Source organism: Suncus etruscus, chromosome 10 (assembly GCF_024139225.1).
Source record: "Suncus etruscus isolate mSunEtr1 chromosome 10, mSunEtr1.pri.cur, whole genome shotgun sequence".
NCBI lineage: Eukaryota > Metazoa > Chordata > Mammalia > Eulipotyphla > Soricidae > Suncus > Suncus etruscus.
Window position 1 is genome coordinate 12,131,665 of NC_064857.1, and position 18,441 is coordinate 12,150,105.

At 37.1% G+C, this 18,441-nt stretch overlaps 1 protein-coding gene across 1 annotated transcript in view; it reads right to left on the reverse strand.

Moving 5' to 3' along the window:
* Positions 1–15,339, reverse strand: part of ATP6V0D2 (ATPase H+ transporting V0 subunit d2) — a 61,789-nt gene extending 46,450 nt beyond the window's left edge. Inside the window, exon 1 of the mRNA XM_049782147.1 lies at positions 15,210–15,339. Within this exon, the coding sequence (XP_049638104.1) occupies positions 15,210–15,339 (130 nt within the window). The remainder of the gene's footprint in view (positions 1–15,209) is intronic.
* Positions 15,340–18,441: the final 3,102 nt, after the last annotated feature.

Here is an 18,441-nt window from a genome sequence, read left to right on the forward strand (position 1 = left end):
TTATGGTACCGAAAATAAAAAAAATAAAAAGAAATACAATAAAAAGAAAAGAAAAAGAAAATACAATAAAAGTGGGGGTGGGGAAAGCTAGTAGGAAACAGATTGAGACCCATTCTCAAGTTACTCAGATCCAAAAACCACTTCTAATCATATTTTATTGCCTGCCAACTGAGGTAGATTATCAATTATTTTGTAATTGTATCAGTTGAAATTAGCTAATCGCACTCATATTATTTCAAAATATGTCAACAATCATTCCATTACACACTCATTACAGGGAATTACATAGTTTTCAGAACGTTAACACCAGACAACTGTTATGCTCTTTTATCTGTGGGTTGTTTGTGTGTGTGTGTGTGTGTGTGTGTGTGTGTGTGTGTGTGACATCCAACATTTAAGTGTTATTGAGTTATCAGAAATGTGTTTGGCACCCTTTACCTCTTAACCAAAGCCAACATAGCATCCTGGAGCTTTCTTCAAACATTTACTGAGCATCTCCTATGCTACTAACCACAGAAGACTAAAGGTGGACCAAACAAACTCCTTGTTCTCAGGGAAACTCATAAATTTGGTGGAATAGGTACCACCAAGACAAGATCCATGCTGTGCTAAGTTCAGTGATAGAGATAAGTAACTTAATTTATAGGAACAGAAAATAAAGGCAAGATCCATTGGAATGGAACAGATTCATACTGTAATAAAACAACCTGGGAAATTTTCCTGAAGAAGGTTGAATAGAGGAAAGATTTCAGTTGTATGTGGGAGAAATTAATTCTGTGTAGCAGTACACATATGACATGTACAAAAGCTCAAAATAGTTCAGAATATCTCTGGTAACCATATTTCGAATTAGTCACAGATGGCTGTGAGTGGTTAAGATACTATAAGTAGTTAAGATTCTGTGAGTAGGCATTCTTTCTCAGAATCTGTAGTATATAATATTTTAAAAATTATCTTTGTCTGACCATAAAAGCTATTTGCTCAATTACTTGCTAGGTTAATTTTTTCTCATTGTAGTGTACTAATTTCTTTTTTTGGTTTTTTGGGCCACACCCAAAAAACAGGGGTTACTCCTGGCTAAGCGCTCAGAAATTGCCCTGGCTTGGGGGGACCATATGGGACGCCAGGGGATCGAACCGTGATCTTCCTTGGCTATCACTTGCAAGGCAGACATCTTACCTCTAGCGCCACCTCGCCAGCCCCTGTACTAATTTCTTTGCTCTTTGAATGTAGGAGTTGTATCTCCATCAGATGGATCCAACTTTTTAAAGTTTTCATGTTTCTTTATATTTCATTTTAAATTCATGTTCATTTTAAAAATAAAATTTTCATTATCTTATCTGAATTTTATTTTGACAGTTCAGATTTTTACACAGTTTGACAGTTTGCATTCTCAGCACTGAGGAATATTTGCCAACAGGAGTGATACTAATGATATTTCTTTCAAAACAAAGATATTTTGTTCATGTGGCATATGCTCCTTTTCAACAAAACAATTTCTGAACCTTGCTGTTAATAGTGAGATTCTAAAATGAATTGTGTCAAGTGTTTCAGACCCTTGGGGGATCCTGAAATACTGTAGCGGGTGCTGAGACAATTGGAACAAATGAAATCTTTGTTTCTTTCCCAGAACAATCAAAGGGATTCTTTCTTTGCAAATGTCCAAGAATATATTAGTATTTGAAGTGTTTGTTCTGAGAAGCTAAACTGATAATAAAAGCAACAATGCTTAGAGTTTTCTACTTTTCAAATGTCATCACATAACTTTTCACTGCAATTCCTAAATGTCTGTCAAAATAGGTACATAATAAGATCTTCATGGTCAAATAAGTGGAATAAACAAGCTTATTAACTGTGGCAATTAAGCATCTTTGTTGCATTTATCTGAGTGATTTCTTTGAAAATAGTATGGTACAACTCCCTCTGAGTCACTGGAAAACAACAGAGCCTCCCACAGAGCACATTTTGGAAAATAACATTGCTTTGGGGGGGGGCTTGTTTATTTTATTTTGGGGTCCATAAATGTCTGTGCTCAGAAATCACTTCCAGTAGGACTGGGGGAATCATATGTAGTAAGTGGAATATACATAGGTCAGCCATGTTCTGGGCAAGTACCTTACCCACTGTACTATGTCTCTTGTGCAAACTTTTTTTTTTAATCTAGGGAAATATCATGGCAAGCAGCAATAACCCCCTTTTTATTTCACTTGAGGAAAATGCAATGTTTTCTAAATGGTGAGATTATTGCCAACTAAATCAAGTTTATAGGCCCCAGTGAGCAATAGAATAAAAGCATCAATTGGGCTTAGAAGAACAAATATCTGTAAATATAATATAATAATATATTATATAATAATATATATAATATATATTATTATATATATCTGTAAATATAATATAATAATATATTATATAATAATATATAATATAATAATAATATAATAAATATAATAACAAAAATATCATTAAATATGCTACAGAGAAGCAGATGCATACATGTGCCTGCGTGTGAGTGTCAGGATCATAATATAAAAATGTTCCTTCTGGAACTGCAGTCACTGATTTCAGGCGATCGATCTCTTTTAATTCATGAGATAGGACAATGATCTGGGACACCATTGCTGTTTTATCTATTCTTGTATTGATGGATCAATTTTAGAAAATGAGGAATTTTTTTTCCTTATCTTCTTTTCTGGGAACTTTCTTTTTTTTTTTTTTTGGTTTTTTTTTTTTTTTTTGGGGGGTCACACCTGGCAGTGCTCAGGGGTTATTCCTGGCTGTCTGCTCAGAAATAGCTCCTGGCAGGCACGGGGGACCATATGGGACACCGGGATTCGAACCAACCACCTTAGGTCCTGGATCGGCTGCTTGCAAGGCAAACACCGCTGTGCTATCTCTCCGGGCCCTCTGGGAACTTTCTTATTAGGAGCTCTCTATAAAAGTCTAGACTTTTCTCCACTCCAGTTTGAGTTAAGAAAGCATCACAGTGGTTTGGGAAAGGTTTATCCTCCAGCTTCTTTCTCCTTTCTCAATACTTTGCCAAACCATTTCATTGCCTAAAAAGTAAATTTGAAACTGTTCTTTCTAATTATTGCTTGCTTACAGGACCATGGAACTGGGGTCTGCTGCATGCAAGACCCAAGACACTTAGGCCTTGTACAATCTCTTGATTCCATATGTTAAACCATATATACATTCCTAAGATACATTCTACTTGGTCCTGGTGTAAGACTACATTTTTTTGTTTGTTTTGGGGCCACACCGGGAAGCTCTCAGGATTATTCTTGGCTCTTTGCTCAGATGTTACCCCTGGCAGGCTCAGGGGTCCATAAAAGATGCCAGTGATTGAAGCTGGGCATAGGCAAGACAACCGTGCTATCGCTCAAGTCCCCCGTATAAGATATTCTTGACAAATCTTTTCATTCTGTATGCTAGTACTTTGTTGAGGATGTAGGTACATGCAGTCTTCAGCTCAGGAACTTCTTAGCAACGATGCCTTTGACTGTTGCTTCTTCATAGGGGTTTTCTTTCTGGCTCTCTGGGCCTCAAATTATTTTTTTCTGTTTAATTTAACACAAAGTTTTATTGTCTCTACATTTATAATGATATTTTTAAAAAAACTTTTAATTATTTATTTTGAGATAGTTTTTCCACTTTTTGTTGTTTTCTGGAGATTTTCTGCACTTCATCTTCTAACTCACTTATTCTGTCCTTAACATCAGTAACTCTTTTGGTAAGGCCTTATCACAAAATTTTCATTTTTCTCACCAAGTCTTTCAGCTCTAACATTTTTCTCATTTCTTTCTGTTTGTTTGTTTGTTTATTTGTTTTCTTTTGGGGTCACACCTGGCTGCACTCAGGAGTTACTCCTGGCTCTGCACTCAGAAGTCACTCCTGGAAGGCTCGAGGGACCATATGTGATGCCAGGATTCAAACCGTGGTCTGTCCTGTGTTGGCCTCGTGCAAGGCAAATGCCTTACCACTGTGCTATAGCTCCCACCCCAGATTTTTCTCATTTCTGCTCTTTTGTTCTCATGTATTTTATTGGCATTCTACTTCACTGTTTCTTTGAGTTTGTTGACTATCCTAAGCACTTCCATTCTGAATTTTATTTTCAGAGAAGTTAAATGGGGATTAGTACTAACTGGGTATACAAGATAGCAGTCTTCACCCACAAGGCAAGGTGTCTTTTTGTGCTGCTTTGCCATGGTTCCTTTTGTAGTCTCAAAGTGCTTCTTTCCTACATCACTTCCTCACTGCCAAGGAGGTCTCCTAAATGTATATGGGTGAGAGACTATCTTGTGGTTGTGTTAGCTTTGGACTGCTTAGAAGGCCATGTTCCTGGGCATAGTCTTGAACCTGTATGGGTGAGTAGGCTTCAGGTCTCTTTGTTGTTGGGGTCTCTCTTGTGGGTGTTCCCTGAAGCCATTGCCCAAGCTCCTCTGGGATTTTTATTTGTCTCAAGTACCATTGTTGCTGTGACTGGTCTCACTGAGGCTGCTGTCATCTCTCCTTGGATTTGTGGGGTGTCCCTTTGCTGATGGGACAGCTCTTACTGAGGACTCTGCTGGTGCCTTCACTCTTCTTGGCTCTGTACTCACATAGTATACCAATGCACATAAACTTTCAAATTTAACAAGATTCCTTATTCCTAAATGAAGACACTGAGGCTTTAAAATAGCTTGTTTCCTAGGTTTCCAGGTATTTGATCAACTATGTTTCTTGACCTCTTGAAGCTCCATAATAAAACCAAAATATATTTCAAAAAAAATCTCCTAATCTAAATTCTCCAGGCATTCTAGTGTTGAAGCCAGATAATTTACACTCTGGCCAGGTTTATGGTTTTTTTTTTTTTCTATCTATGATTAATTAGTTTCCCCTGCAAATCTAAAATGTCTAGCATCCCAACTTTCTTCAGCTCTCACCATATTGGCATTTTACCAAAACAATTATCCTTTGAGTTTTGATCTACTTTTTAATATAGCTGCTCTCTAAAGGTTTAAACTGGCCTTTTACATTTAATTAGGTTTACTTATTTTAACTAGATAGTTGTTCAGAGCATGAATCATATTTTGGTTTTTATTGTATTCTTCACATTCTCCTAATGCGTTTTTTATTACACAGATGAACCTTAATATGAGTAGATTTAATTTATGATTAAGACCTGAAAACCAAGGACTAGAGGCCACATGGAACTTTATATAAATCAGTGCCTGGTTCCAGGTTAAAACTCATTTTGAGGGGCCAGAGAGATAGCATGGAGGTAAGGCGTTTGCCTTTCATGCAGGAGGTCATCGGTTCGAATCCCGGGGCCCCATATGGTCCCCTGTGCCTGCCAGGAGCAATTTCTGAGCCTGGAGCCAGGAATAACCCCTGAGCACTGCCAGGTGTGACCCAAAAACCAAAAAAAAAAAAAAAACTCATTTTGATTCTTATTCATCAAAATAGACATTTATAAAAGGAAGTGGTGTTCTTTAAGGAAGGCAAATATACAGACCCATATTCAAATATCCTTAAACATAACCAAAAATTCATGATTTAAAGGTCTATTGAATATTGGGGGGGAATTGATCCTTCTTTTTTTTTTTTTTTTTATTTTTGGGCCACACCTGGTGATGCTCAGGAGTTACTCCTGTCTATACGCTCAGAAATCGTCCCTAGCCCCCCTGACGTGGGGTACCATTTGGGATGCTGGGGAATCAAACTGCAGTCCATCCTAGGCTAGCGTGTGCAAGGCAGACACCTTATTCCCTGTGCCACAGCTCTGTCCCCATGAATTCTTATTGCATATGAATTGCAGCTCGTTCAGGGGGATGCATTCAAGATTTCTCAAGAATTTATATGGTTTAGAGTTGACAAAGCATTTTCAATCTATTCTGTCCTTCCTAGAAACTGAAAGTTAAGCCAGGCAGATAGGAGCTACATATTACATATGAAAACATTTTGATTAAAGTAGTTGGTTATACATCTCAGAGTCAAATTTGAACCAGATTGGAACCCATATAGGCAGACAATTCTAATTTGTGTTGTCATACTTGAACTAGATACAAGCACAACCTTGGTTTAGGGAAGCAAGAATGAGAAAAAAAAGTTTTAGCTACATTTCTTTAAAACACTATCATTCTTTTTCAAATAAAAGATAGGGCACAGTGGACAGGGTGTTTGCCTTGAATACATCTGACCCAGGGATCTTGCCTCAACATATAATTCCCAAAACACAGCCAGAGATGATCATTGAGCACAGAACTAGGAGTAAATCCCAAGTACAGATAAATGTGGCCTCAAACCAAAATAATTAAGTAAAATCACAAAGAATAAAATTAAAATCAGGCTTATTGAGATAAATAGACAAATATAAAATATTTAAGGTATGTGCATGATGGAGATATGATTCATGTATATATTAAGAAAGGATTGACTCTACCTACTTTAGTAACAACCCAAGGCCACATATATTTAGGAACCTGCCCTTAAGTAACATAAGTATAGTATGGTATGGTATGGTATGGCATGGCATGGCATGGCATGGCATGGCATGGCATGGCATAGCATAGCATAGCATAGCATAGCATAGCATAGCATAGCATAGCATAGCATAGCATAGCATAGCATAGCATAGCATAGCATAGTATAGTATAGTATAGTATAGTATAGGAGAGTTACTCAATGAGTGAGTTAAGAGTTAAGCACCTCACTATTATTACTCAGGTCAGAAAAGTGAGACAGATAGATAGCTTGCACATGGGCATAAAATATAAAAATGCCACTGATCCTATTTAGTTCTATACTATTCAGGATTTAGTTCTCTATATGACACAGGGGTTGAGGCTGGTCAAATCTACTCTATAATGAATACAATTGGAAAGGGTTATAAGGGTAGTTCTACAAGACTATGGAAAGAAGACTTTAAAGAATAATGGGTGGGACCGAAGAGATAGCACAACAGTTGGGGCTTTTGCCTTGCAAGCAGCTGATCCAAAATGGATGGTGGTTTGAATCCCGGCATCTCATATGGTCCCCTGTGCCTGCCAGAAGAGCCAGGAGTGACCGTGAGCTCCAGTGATTGTGACCCAAAAACAAAAACCAAAAGAATAATGGGTGCTCTTTTTAAGCAAAATGGAGAGGACTAGGCAATAGAGTTAGTTAGAATGCATGTTTTGTAAGTTCGAGCCCCGGGTACCATCTTTAACACCTCATGTTACTCTAGTACTACTGGGAATTATCCCCTTAGCACCTATTGTAAGAAACTCCAACATTAGCAAATTCCCAAGGAAATATTCTCGAAGTAAGGATGAAATGACTTGCCCTAGACTCTTATGTGAAGAGTGAAATGTGCCTAAGGAAATGCATTAACATATTTGAAATGGGGGAAATGACAGCATTGTGTACATGTTTCTAATTACAAGCCATCAAACAGCATGGTAGTGTGAGGCAAAAATGTCGCCTACATGTGCTTCCAGGTGGGACCATTCGGTTTCACTACCAATCAGAGGGGCTACATTCAAAGAATTACATCCAATGAGAAACAATGTGGATGTTGATTGATGTAGAAACAGACAAATCCGGCAATCCCACACCCCACCACCACTAATATGAAATTCCCAGTCAGTGCCCCAAATCCCCACCCATTCCCAACCCTGCCTTTTGGCAGGCATGAAATAATATATTTTAGATTGCTTGTTTAATAGGTAAGTGATGACATTTTTTAAATTTTAATTAAAACATTTGAATTTTCTTGAAAAAGAAAATTTGTAAAAATTATTGTGTTTTAGTGCACATGGAGTAGGGCATTTCCTTGCATATGATCAACCCAGTTTCAATCCTAGGTATCCTATATAGTCCCCAGAATCTGCCAGTAGTAATTCTTGAGCTCAGAGTCAGGAGTAAATCCTGAGTGCTGCTGGATGTGGCCAAAAATTTATGATATTTTGCAATGATGTCATTAAGACATTGTCAGGTTTACTAAGCCATTTGTTGCTTGTTATTCTCTTACTTATTTTGTTTCTGAAAATTAGGTGACTTTGACTCCATGTTGATGTCTAAATTGGTGTATTCCTACTGGGAAGACAGTATTGAAAAATGTGGAGTTACAAAGAGTGGTGAGGCAGTTAGGGTAGAGAAGGGTCCACTATGACAATAGTTGGAATGGTCACACTGGGCAAGAACTGAAAATGCTGAAATAAAGTGAAAATGATATGCATGGTGCTCTTTCATTAACAACAGTGCAAACCACAATGTCAAAAGAGGGAAGAGGAGAGAGAGAGAGAGAGGAGAGGGGAGAGAGAGAGAGAGAGAGGGAGAGAGGGGGAGAGAGAAAGAGAGAGAGAGAGAAAGAGAGAGAGAAAACTCAATCATGAACAATTTTGTAGCCACTGTCCTTAAATAAAGTAATTATTTAAAAAAAATGAAAAAGATTGGAGTTGCTATGCAGCCATGTATGTGGCCATGCAATGCATAAATTCCAAGCTTATATATAATATATTTATATCATAAATATAAATATATGTACTATATAATATACATTTATATATAACATATATTTATGTAATATAAATATATTATACACTATAATACCTTTTTTAATTCTTTCAAAGAACTCCAAAATCATGTTTCTGTTTTCTGAAGAATAATAAAATTTAAAAATAAATTTGAAAAACAATATTGTTAATTCTTTAAAAGAATATTTTCTGTCCCTTTAACGTGAAAAGTGTTCTAAGTTTCTACATGGATTACATAAAGCCTTCCACAGCTTACCACTAGCAGAAACCATAAGAACTTACTTCCCAAATTGGTCCCTGGGAAGGACTGAGTCCCAGAGTCCCAGGAATTGACTCAACTCCTACTAATGGATCCATCATGGGCAGACCTTGGAAAAGATGAATCCTCCAGAGACATACACACGTCTGAACACTTTAAAGCACAATTGTGAGTATGGGGACTTTCCAATGCTTTTCTGGATAATCTTTTTTTTATAAAATCCCTTCCACATTGACCTGAAATTTTTTATTTTCCTTATAAATAAATACTACTAAAACATTTCATTTTGATTTTGTCCTGTCCTGGATTCCAGACCCAGAGGTCAGAGAGGATCACTCCTTCTGTCCCTGCCTCAGTGTCTGAAGACAGTACTGGGGTTTAAATCTCAGCCTAGTACTTGCCACAGAAAATTTTGTTTTGTTTGCTGAGACAGGAGAGTACTTCCAGGAGATACTCAAGAGCCTGTGGGGAGGGGTCAATGGTATTGCAATCTCCAGGGATACTATGATGGAGCTCATTGGCCCCCAAACTGCACTACAGTGCGTGGTGGGAGGTTGGTATGTAATGCCAGGGATGAAACCAGATTAATATATAAAATCTGGCATTAACTCCTAATATCCTGATTTACAGCTCCTCCAGAAAGCTTTTTGGTTGTTTGTTTTTGTTTTTCTTTTGGGCCACACTTGGAGGTGCTCAAGGTTACTCCTGGTTCTGTGCTTAGGTATCATTCCTGGTGGGCTCTGGGGACCATGAGGGATGCCAGGGATCAAACCTGAGTCAGCTACATGCAAGGCAAAGATTTTACCTGCTGTGCTATTGTTCTGGACCTTTTATTTATTTATTTATTTATTTTTTCAAAAAATAAATCCCCCCTCTCCACCATTTGTGGTTGTGTTGCATCAGAGCCCTTTGGATGGACTTGAATGGTGATGGGATGAATGGAGGGACCTTTCTCTGCTGTCCCAGGCCACATGGCTTCAAACCCCTCCAGCTGGCGGGTATCTGGGTTCAGGAGAGCAGCGGGTATAAAACTCATCCACGGACAGGCTTCAAGAAATATCAGCTTTATTTGCCCTGGCCAACATGTGTGGCCTATAATCTTAAACCTATGTAAGCATGGTCTTGTCAGCTTGCCCTGCGTCTAGCTTCTTTCAGCCATCTCTCCTCCTGCTCCTTCTCCATTCAGGTAAATCTCCTCTTGACTTTAAGGCCAAACCTTTAGAAACCTCCTCAATACCCCTCCCAGAAATGGGAGGGTCTATTAGCAGGTAAGATTAAGCAGGAGGAATGGGGGTGTGGTAACATGGTTGTTTTTAAAATAAAAGACAGGGACAGTGTGTTCAATTCTTCCTACCTCATCTGGTTTCACAGAGTCAGGAATTATCTGTTACGTACTAGGAATATGCCCTGAGCAGTATCAGATATGACCCCTCAAAACAGTAAAATACAATAAAATGAAGTTAAGTTTTCTATGACAAAGTGCCTACTTCAAAACGTAGAATATAGTAGCACTGTTTTTTGTTTGTTTGTTTGTTTGTTTTTACCAATTTTTCTCTACCCGTAACTTGTATAATGAAGATTTTGTGCAAATGTAAACAAAATTTTTAAGGTTTCTAACTTCTATCTAATAATTGTCCTTTATTTTATTTTTCGTCAACAGCACAAATTGGAAAAAAGACATTTTCTCAGCTCCTTGGAGCACTCTAGACAAAAAGCCAAAATATAGAAACACCCTAAGTATCAAAGAAATAGATGACTAGAAAAAGAAACTATGGTACATTTACAGAATGGAATATCAGTTGGTCATAAAAAAGATAAAACCAAGAAATTTTCTGATACGTGGATGGATCTGGAGAGTATTATGCAAAATGAAATTAGTCAAAGAGAAAGAGACCAAGACAAAATGATTTTTTTCATATTCGGGATATGAAGAAACATAATGGGGGAATGTCTAAACACAAGGGAAACAAAGAACAGGATGTCAGTAGGAAACATGCTACTTAAGACACAAGGGTTGAGGGATGAAACAGGCAGGGGCAAGGACTGTGGTGAATAAAATATTTAATGCAAGGAGGAGGTGGTGCTGGAAGCTGGTAAAATGTCATGGTCAAAACCTTATTAATAATAATGTAAGGTCCAGATTTGAGATCTGCCCCACAGAGAACAGAGGAGACAAATAATTTGCAAATGCATAAAGGAGCAGTTTATTACCAGCACTGGATTTGCCCCTTGTCAGGCAATGACCCGGACAATAGCTTGCAAGTGATTTTTAAAGGGAGTCTAGGGACTTTCCACATAGTCAGAACTGACCTTTAAAAACTTGAACCATCTTGTTCTGCCTCACAAATGGAGGGTACCAAGACCAAGCAAGCATCTGAACATTGAGTAAAAATAAAAAAATGATCAGACTTTAACACCAAATTCAAAGCTAATGACAACAGAATTGATACCCAATCTATAAGCTAGACACAGAAGGGACCACTTATACTAGCAACCCAGGGGGCAAAGGAGGGGCGATATGGGATATGGGATGCATGCTGGGAACGGGGGAGGGGGTGGACAACATCGGTAGTGGGAATGCCACTGATTCAATATGTACCTAAAATATTACTGTGAAAGATTTGTAATCCACTGTGGTCAAAATAAAAATTATAAAATAATAATAAAAAGGAAAAAAAACTATTGGTTTTTAATAGACTGCATCAAAGAAAAACATAGGTTTGACTATATATTTAGTAAAAGGAAATCTTATCTTTACAAACCTGAAGCTCTTCTTATATCTATCTGGGGCCATTTTGTACTTTGTAGTTGGCCATCTGAACCTGGTACATGCAAGGTCAGGTTCTAGAGACTGGTTGTTCTTCTGAGTTTAGTCTTTTCTGCCACTTACCCGAGGGCTTTTCATGGCAGTCTTTATGACTAAAGCAAAGTCAGAGTTTACAGAAGCAAAACAGCAGTTAGTTCCACACTTACATTTCCTTCTAACTTCTAACAAACAGAACTGTAAACCACAAAGCAGAATCTTTTTTTGAAGGTTTAGCTTTATATATATATATATATATATATATATATATATATATATATATATAATTTACAAGTCTTTCACAGTAATATTTAAAGTATATAGCGATAGTGAATTAGGGCAATTCCCACCACCAGTGTTGACCTCACTCTGCCCTTGTTCCCAGCATGATTCCGCCACTCTTCCCAGCATGCATCCCATATGTCCACCCTTAGCCCCTGAACTGCTAGTAACAGATCCTTTTTGTGTATAGCTTGTTGTGATTTGGGTCTCTTGATTCTATTGTCTTTGACTTTGGTTTGGATATTTAGGGCTGATCATTTTTTATTTCCATTCAATGTTCATGAGACTGCTTGCCCTTAATCACGTCCACTTTTATTTTTTCTCTCAAATTACGAGGCAGAACAAGCTGATTCATGTTCTATGGTTCTGTTGGGGCGGGGGGACTAGGGATGAGCCCTGTGTAGAAGCTATGAATTTAAATTTAAGAATCTTCTTATTTTTTTAAAGCACCAAGTAGAAGCAGGCTAATGGGTGGGAAGTTAATGAGGTTGGGAAGTGGAGTAGTATTGGTGAAGTGATTGGTGTTGAAACATTGCATGCCTAAAACCCAATCATTAATCACTTTATACTTTTATGCTGACTAAATTAAAAAATGTTTTAAACCTCACAGTTCAAACCAGAAAGAAGCTGTGTTTTACAGATCCCACAATTTCTTTCACAAGTCATTTATTCCTTTAAATAGTCTATATCATCCTAAGCTATAGAAAATGGGGCTGATATTAATATAACAACTAGCTGCAGAGTAAGGTAGAAGATCTATTTTAATAGAAATAGGATCACATGCCTCTGTTCTTCATTGTTACATTGGTCACAGTCTTCCTCAGCCCCAGTGTTCTCAACTGTTAACTGAGAACATGAAATCCTTATTTATATAGATTTTCTCAGTATCCTTTATAACCTAGTTTAATGATTCATATTTGATATTCCTGGGAGGATCCAAAGAGCTAACTGGCATGCAGCTTTAAACAGAAGTTTTGAAATAAATGGATGTTGAATTTATATATTATTGAGAGGGAAAAATATAGAAACCACAAGATACAATAAAAATGTTGCTGATTGTAAGTTGTATTGAGTCAGGACTTGAGGATTATTTTGGGGGTAAATCCTAGATGTTGCAGTATGCATCTATGGGTATATTTATGCAAAAATTAATTTTATTCTTCAGGTCATAAAAAGGGTCTGAAACATTTTATTCTCTCCCATATTTACACCTGAATGTCCTAAATTCAGTTAAGTGCTATTTTGATGATAGATTTATTCACTTCTTTTCTTTCTTCTATTCTTTCTTTCCCTTGCTCAACCAAATAACTAGGATAAAAAAGGCTTTTGGCAGAAAATACTTGGGAGCAACTTCTAAATTTCTGATTTTTCTCCTTTTTACCCTTTTATTTTCTAGGATTGTTTATTTGATTTTAGAATATTTGACCTTGGTTTATCTCTGAATTATTACTTAAATTTGACTAAACATTGCTGTGCATGTTTTATGTATTATTTGTGTTTTGCTTTGCATTCTCTAGCTAATTTGAAAGATTGACTATGAATGAAATAGAATTCATCTAAAGGATTTTACTTTTCTATGTTCTTTTTACTTTTCTATGTTCTTTGTTTTTTCCTACCTCAAAATTTCCCAGATCTTCTGTGCAGAATTAACATTCTTCAGTTAACAAATGCTTAATTTAATTTATTGAAAAAAATTGGATATGGGGTTATGTTGTAGTACCAGAATTATTATTTTCTGAAAGATTTTTTTTAGCTGTTTCCATTTCTAACAAAAGACAGTCTTCTGTCAACTCAGTTCTGCCTTGCCTCTGGCTTGAACAGGTCAGAACTATAAACAGTAAGTGCAGGTTCTTTCAGCTCTAGAGAGAAGATTGCAAAGTCACCTTCAAAAAGTTTTGTTTTGTTATTGCTTTCCAGAGTCCTTGTTGCCATCTTGATTGCTGTTGCTTTCTAGCACTTTCCAGAATGTGAAAGCTTTCAAGCTTTATTTGACATGATTGATTTTATAAGTCTATTTCAAAATGGACAGATCTAAATTTTTTATAATAAAATATTATAAATGTATAATCTATGGTAGGGCTCTGGAAATAATGTGACTGAAAGATCATTTCTAGAGAGGAAGGATAAATAGGGAGGTATTGGACAAATCATACAGAATAATGCATAATACACTATGTCAGAGATTTACTGTATAGCATTGAGCATATAGATAATAACGTTATGATCTGTGGCTAAAATCTGAGGACAATTCTTATAAGTATCCTTATTGTTCTCTTTCTCTCTCATACACAGTATATATAAAAGAGGAAGAGAATATTTTCAGAGCTGATTGGTTTATGGTATAAATACAATAATTGCTTTTGGATACATATTATTGCTGAAATAATAAAATTATATTTGCTATATATGTGCAATTTCTGTATAGTAATCATATTTCAGCTTCTAAAAAGTAATTTCTATTTGCTTAGTGCTCTGTGGTGTTTTTTTCTCTTGGTTTTGATATAAAACCCGGGACCTCAGACATGCAAGGCAATGAGATTAATTCACCCAGGCCATAATCCAAGTTATTAACACATCCATTCATTATCTCATTTCTCTCCAGTCAATACTCTAATACTCCAGCCAACAACTCAGCCAATACACATTAATATCATGGTTTTTAAGTGAGGAATCAGAAACTCAGACCACCAGGTCACCTACCTTGAGCCTCAGAGGTCAAAGTCAGAATTTCCAAATTTAGGATCAAGGAGAACAAATTCATTTATTTTCTTAAATTTCAATCAAAGATAAATCTCAAACATTCTAATCAGTAGATATTAAGAAAGTTAGAATTAGGACTCCCCCTTTTTTGCCTACTTTTAGTCAGAGAGAAATTAAGAACTCTAAATAATCTGGTGAAGTCTTTTATTTATTATACTTATTAGTTGAATTAAAATATATAGAATTACAAAGGAAACAGAATACATTAAAATAGTAAGTTATTTCATAAATGTATAATATTATAATTTATTAAAACATTAACACCCAGATTAAATGATAAATAAATGCTAATATAATTCTGAAATAATAAAAACACAAATAGCAATTCTATTTCTCTGTAAGGATTATAAACATCTCTGTAGGTGACAAAGTATTAACCAATATAATTTTTGCCTACATTCAGAATGGAAAAATACTGTTTTACTTATAGAAATAAAGATGCACTTTTTTTTTTTTTTGCCTTCTCCAAGTTCCTTGCAACCTCAGGAATCAGAGCCTGCTCTGGACTTTCTGCCCACAACACAGCTTGTCCTTTCTCCATTCTTCCGAAGACCTACTACTTTAAGAAACAAAAGCATACACAAAACAGTGAAGAGACTGCACTTACCTTCCAGAGTCTCACACTGGACCAGATTGATATAATCTTGTTGGGTCAGGAGGTTACTTTTGCACCCTCGTACCAGGCCTTCCAGGTACCCATGATCTACATTAAAATATAGCTCAGCACCCTCCAGCATGGTTGAAAGAGCTCTGTATCCTGGTCAGCCTTTGCAGACTTAAAATGCTTAAAAAAATGTTGTGAGCAAAAAGTTTATCAGGAAACATCAGCTGATAGTCAGGCTTTCATGACCAGTTTCTCCCAGTTATTGTGACTTTCAACACAACCTGCCAGATCAGCCCTGGTTTTACAGTAAATATGAATCAACCAGTTAGGTCAAGGAAATTCAGGAAACAAAACATAGCAGGGAGGTAAGAGCAGCTAGAAAGGTCCCAAATCTTCCTCATTAGACAACTTTTCTTCCTTACTTTGGCTTTTGGAAGGAATGAGACACCTGGATGTTAAGGAAATATTCCTCTTCCCTGTGAGTTTTCAAGATGTTAACTAAAAGTTAGATTTCTCCTAATTTCTAGAGGACTAGTCATAGGAAAAAAAAAAAAGAAAATAAGAAAAATAGGGACTAGGTTGAAAAATTTTAACTTGTATAAATAAGATTAAATGGTGCCAGCAATATGAAGACTCAGAGAAGCCAATTCAGTAACAGTTGATCAGAAAATCAAAGCTTAGTGATATTGTCATTGTCAAAGATTAATTTTGAATTGAACTGAGGTAAGTGAGCCAAAAGTATAGCCAGGAGGAAATGAAAATGACTGTTGATCAATTGCTGTAGGCGTGGTTGTGGACTGTGAGTGGTGTTTGGACTAAATAAAATGCATCATTTTGAACTGAACTGAGGGAGGTCAAGAGTGGAGCTGGGGGAAAAACTGGACCATTGACCAATAGTGATGGGAGCAGCTTTAGGCTGTGGGTGGAGTTTTGGCTGAAAAGAGCCATTTTGAATTGAACTGAGGTGTGTGAGCCCATCGAAGAACAAGACTGCTCCACTTTGCTTCATGGATGCACATTTCAGTCGCCAATTAAGTCCACCACAACACATAAAAATCAACACTGTACTATGAAGGGAAAATGGGAAAACTTTGTGAAAACAAATGGGAGAACAATGCAGAAGCCCACTACACCTTGAGACTGAAGTTTGTAATGGTTGAGAGTATACATATGGGTAGAAGCAGGGTAAATGGAAACACCTTCCTAAAAAACAGTGAATCATCTAAAAACAAAACAAAGAAAGAAACAGGGGCTGGAGTGGTAGTACTACAGGTAAGAGGACACTTGATTTCACATGTCCAAACTAGGTTCAATTACCCAAAAGCACATGGTCTCCTGGGGATGGAGCTATAGTACAGCAGTCAGGCATTTGCCTTGCATGCTGCCAACACAGGATGGACCCTGGTTCGAATTCCGGCATCCTATTTGGTCCCCTGAGCCTGGCAGGAACAACTTCTGAGCGCAGAGCTAGGAAGTAACTTCTGAGCACTGCCGGGTGTGAGCCAAAGACAAACAAACAAACAATAACAACAACAACAACAAAAAGCACATGGTCTCCAGACCTGCCAAGTGAGATCCTGGCAGAGTCAGAAATTAAGCCCTGAGCACTACCGGGGGTAGTCCCAAATCAAAAATAAACAAAACACATCAAAACAAAAATTCATCTGAGTCCATATTAAAAAAAAAAGTTCTAGGAACAAGAGTAAGGCTGTTGAAAACTTTTTACACAACAATCACAATATGCCATTAGCCTACACCCATATAATATCAAAACTTAAAGCTTAATAAGAAAGCTACCAGTACCATTAAAATGTATATAGGCCAAATTATACTGCTCAGCCTCCAACCTAGCTTCCTAGCTAGGCATGACTCAGCAAAGCTAATATTTCTGTAACCACAGGTAAGCACACACCATTTACAGGAGACTAGGAGTATGTGGGTACCCTTGCCCAGTGCTAATTTTATAATGTCAGCCTGACCTAAATTCTTAATAGCAGTGGAAGCCAGAATAAAGCATGTCAGGCATACCGCAGCTTCTTGCTGCTTTGGTCTAGCCACATCACGACCCCTGGTGCCTGGGACAGATCCCTACAGTCAGCATCAAAGAAATAAAACTAAACAGTCTGTAAGAGGAGAATGACTTCAAAAGAGACAGTTCACAAGAGACAAGGACAAACTAAAAATCTAAAGGGCCTGAGTAATCAAGTTATGAAAAGTAAAAACTAAAACTGGCAGCACACATGACCACAGCATCCAAACTTACCTAACTTGAATCACCCAGAAAACTTAAAAATTTCTGATGCCTTTTTAATATTTCCAGTGACATACCACAGCCAAAATCATCAAATCAGAGTCTTCTAAGGATTGTGCCCAGGCTTTCGTAGCTCATGGTGATTCCAAGGTGCAACCAATTCGGAGAAACATAGTCCTTGATCAGTTGTCTTCAAAACTCAGGTCCACGAGTGGAGAAAAGTTAAAAATCAATGGTCTACCATAGTGTTTATAATTTTTGGTCCATGGACTAATATGCAGACTGGTGCCAGTTCTTGGGCACTAAAAGTTTGAATAAGGGGCCATAGATAGCACACGGACTACCTGGAACTGATTCAATCCCCAGCATCCCATATGGCCCCCTGACCCTGCCATGAAGGATTTCTGAAAGCAGAGCCAGGAGTAACTCCTAAACACTGCCAGATTGAAGAAAGCTTTCCTAGATAACAATGAAGAAAAGAAACTATAATAATAAACTTACTAATTAACAGCAACTTGGATGGATTGGGTGTATCATGCTGAGTGAAATATGTCAGACACAGAAAGACATATATGGGATAATCTTATATATGTGATAGAAATAGAAATTAATTGAGTATGAATAATAATTAATTAATAATAATCTCAGACACTGGATTACATATCTCAGAGTGTCAGGTCTGGGGAGAAAGGGAGATATCAAAGAGAATGGCTGGAAGTTCTATGGAAACATAGAGGGAGAGTCTTGGGCACATGGGTATTGGCTAAGGGACTTTTCACACAGAAACCATAACTCAATCAACAGAGTCTGTGGGCTAGGTATAAGAGGAAAAGAAGGTAGGGTGGAAAGTGACATACAGTATGAGTAGAGGATCATGGCCACTTCAGTGTTGATAATGTGCAGTCCCTTTGTTTATTAACAGCACAATCTTGAACACTATTGTAATTCAACAATAACAAATAAAAATTAAAAACTATTATTAAA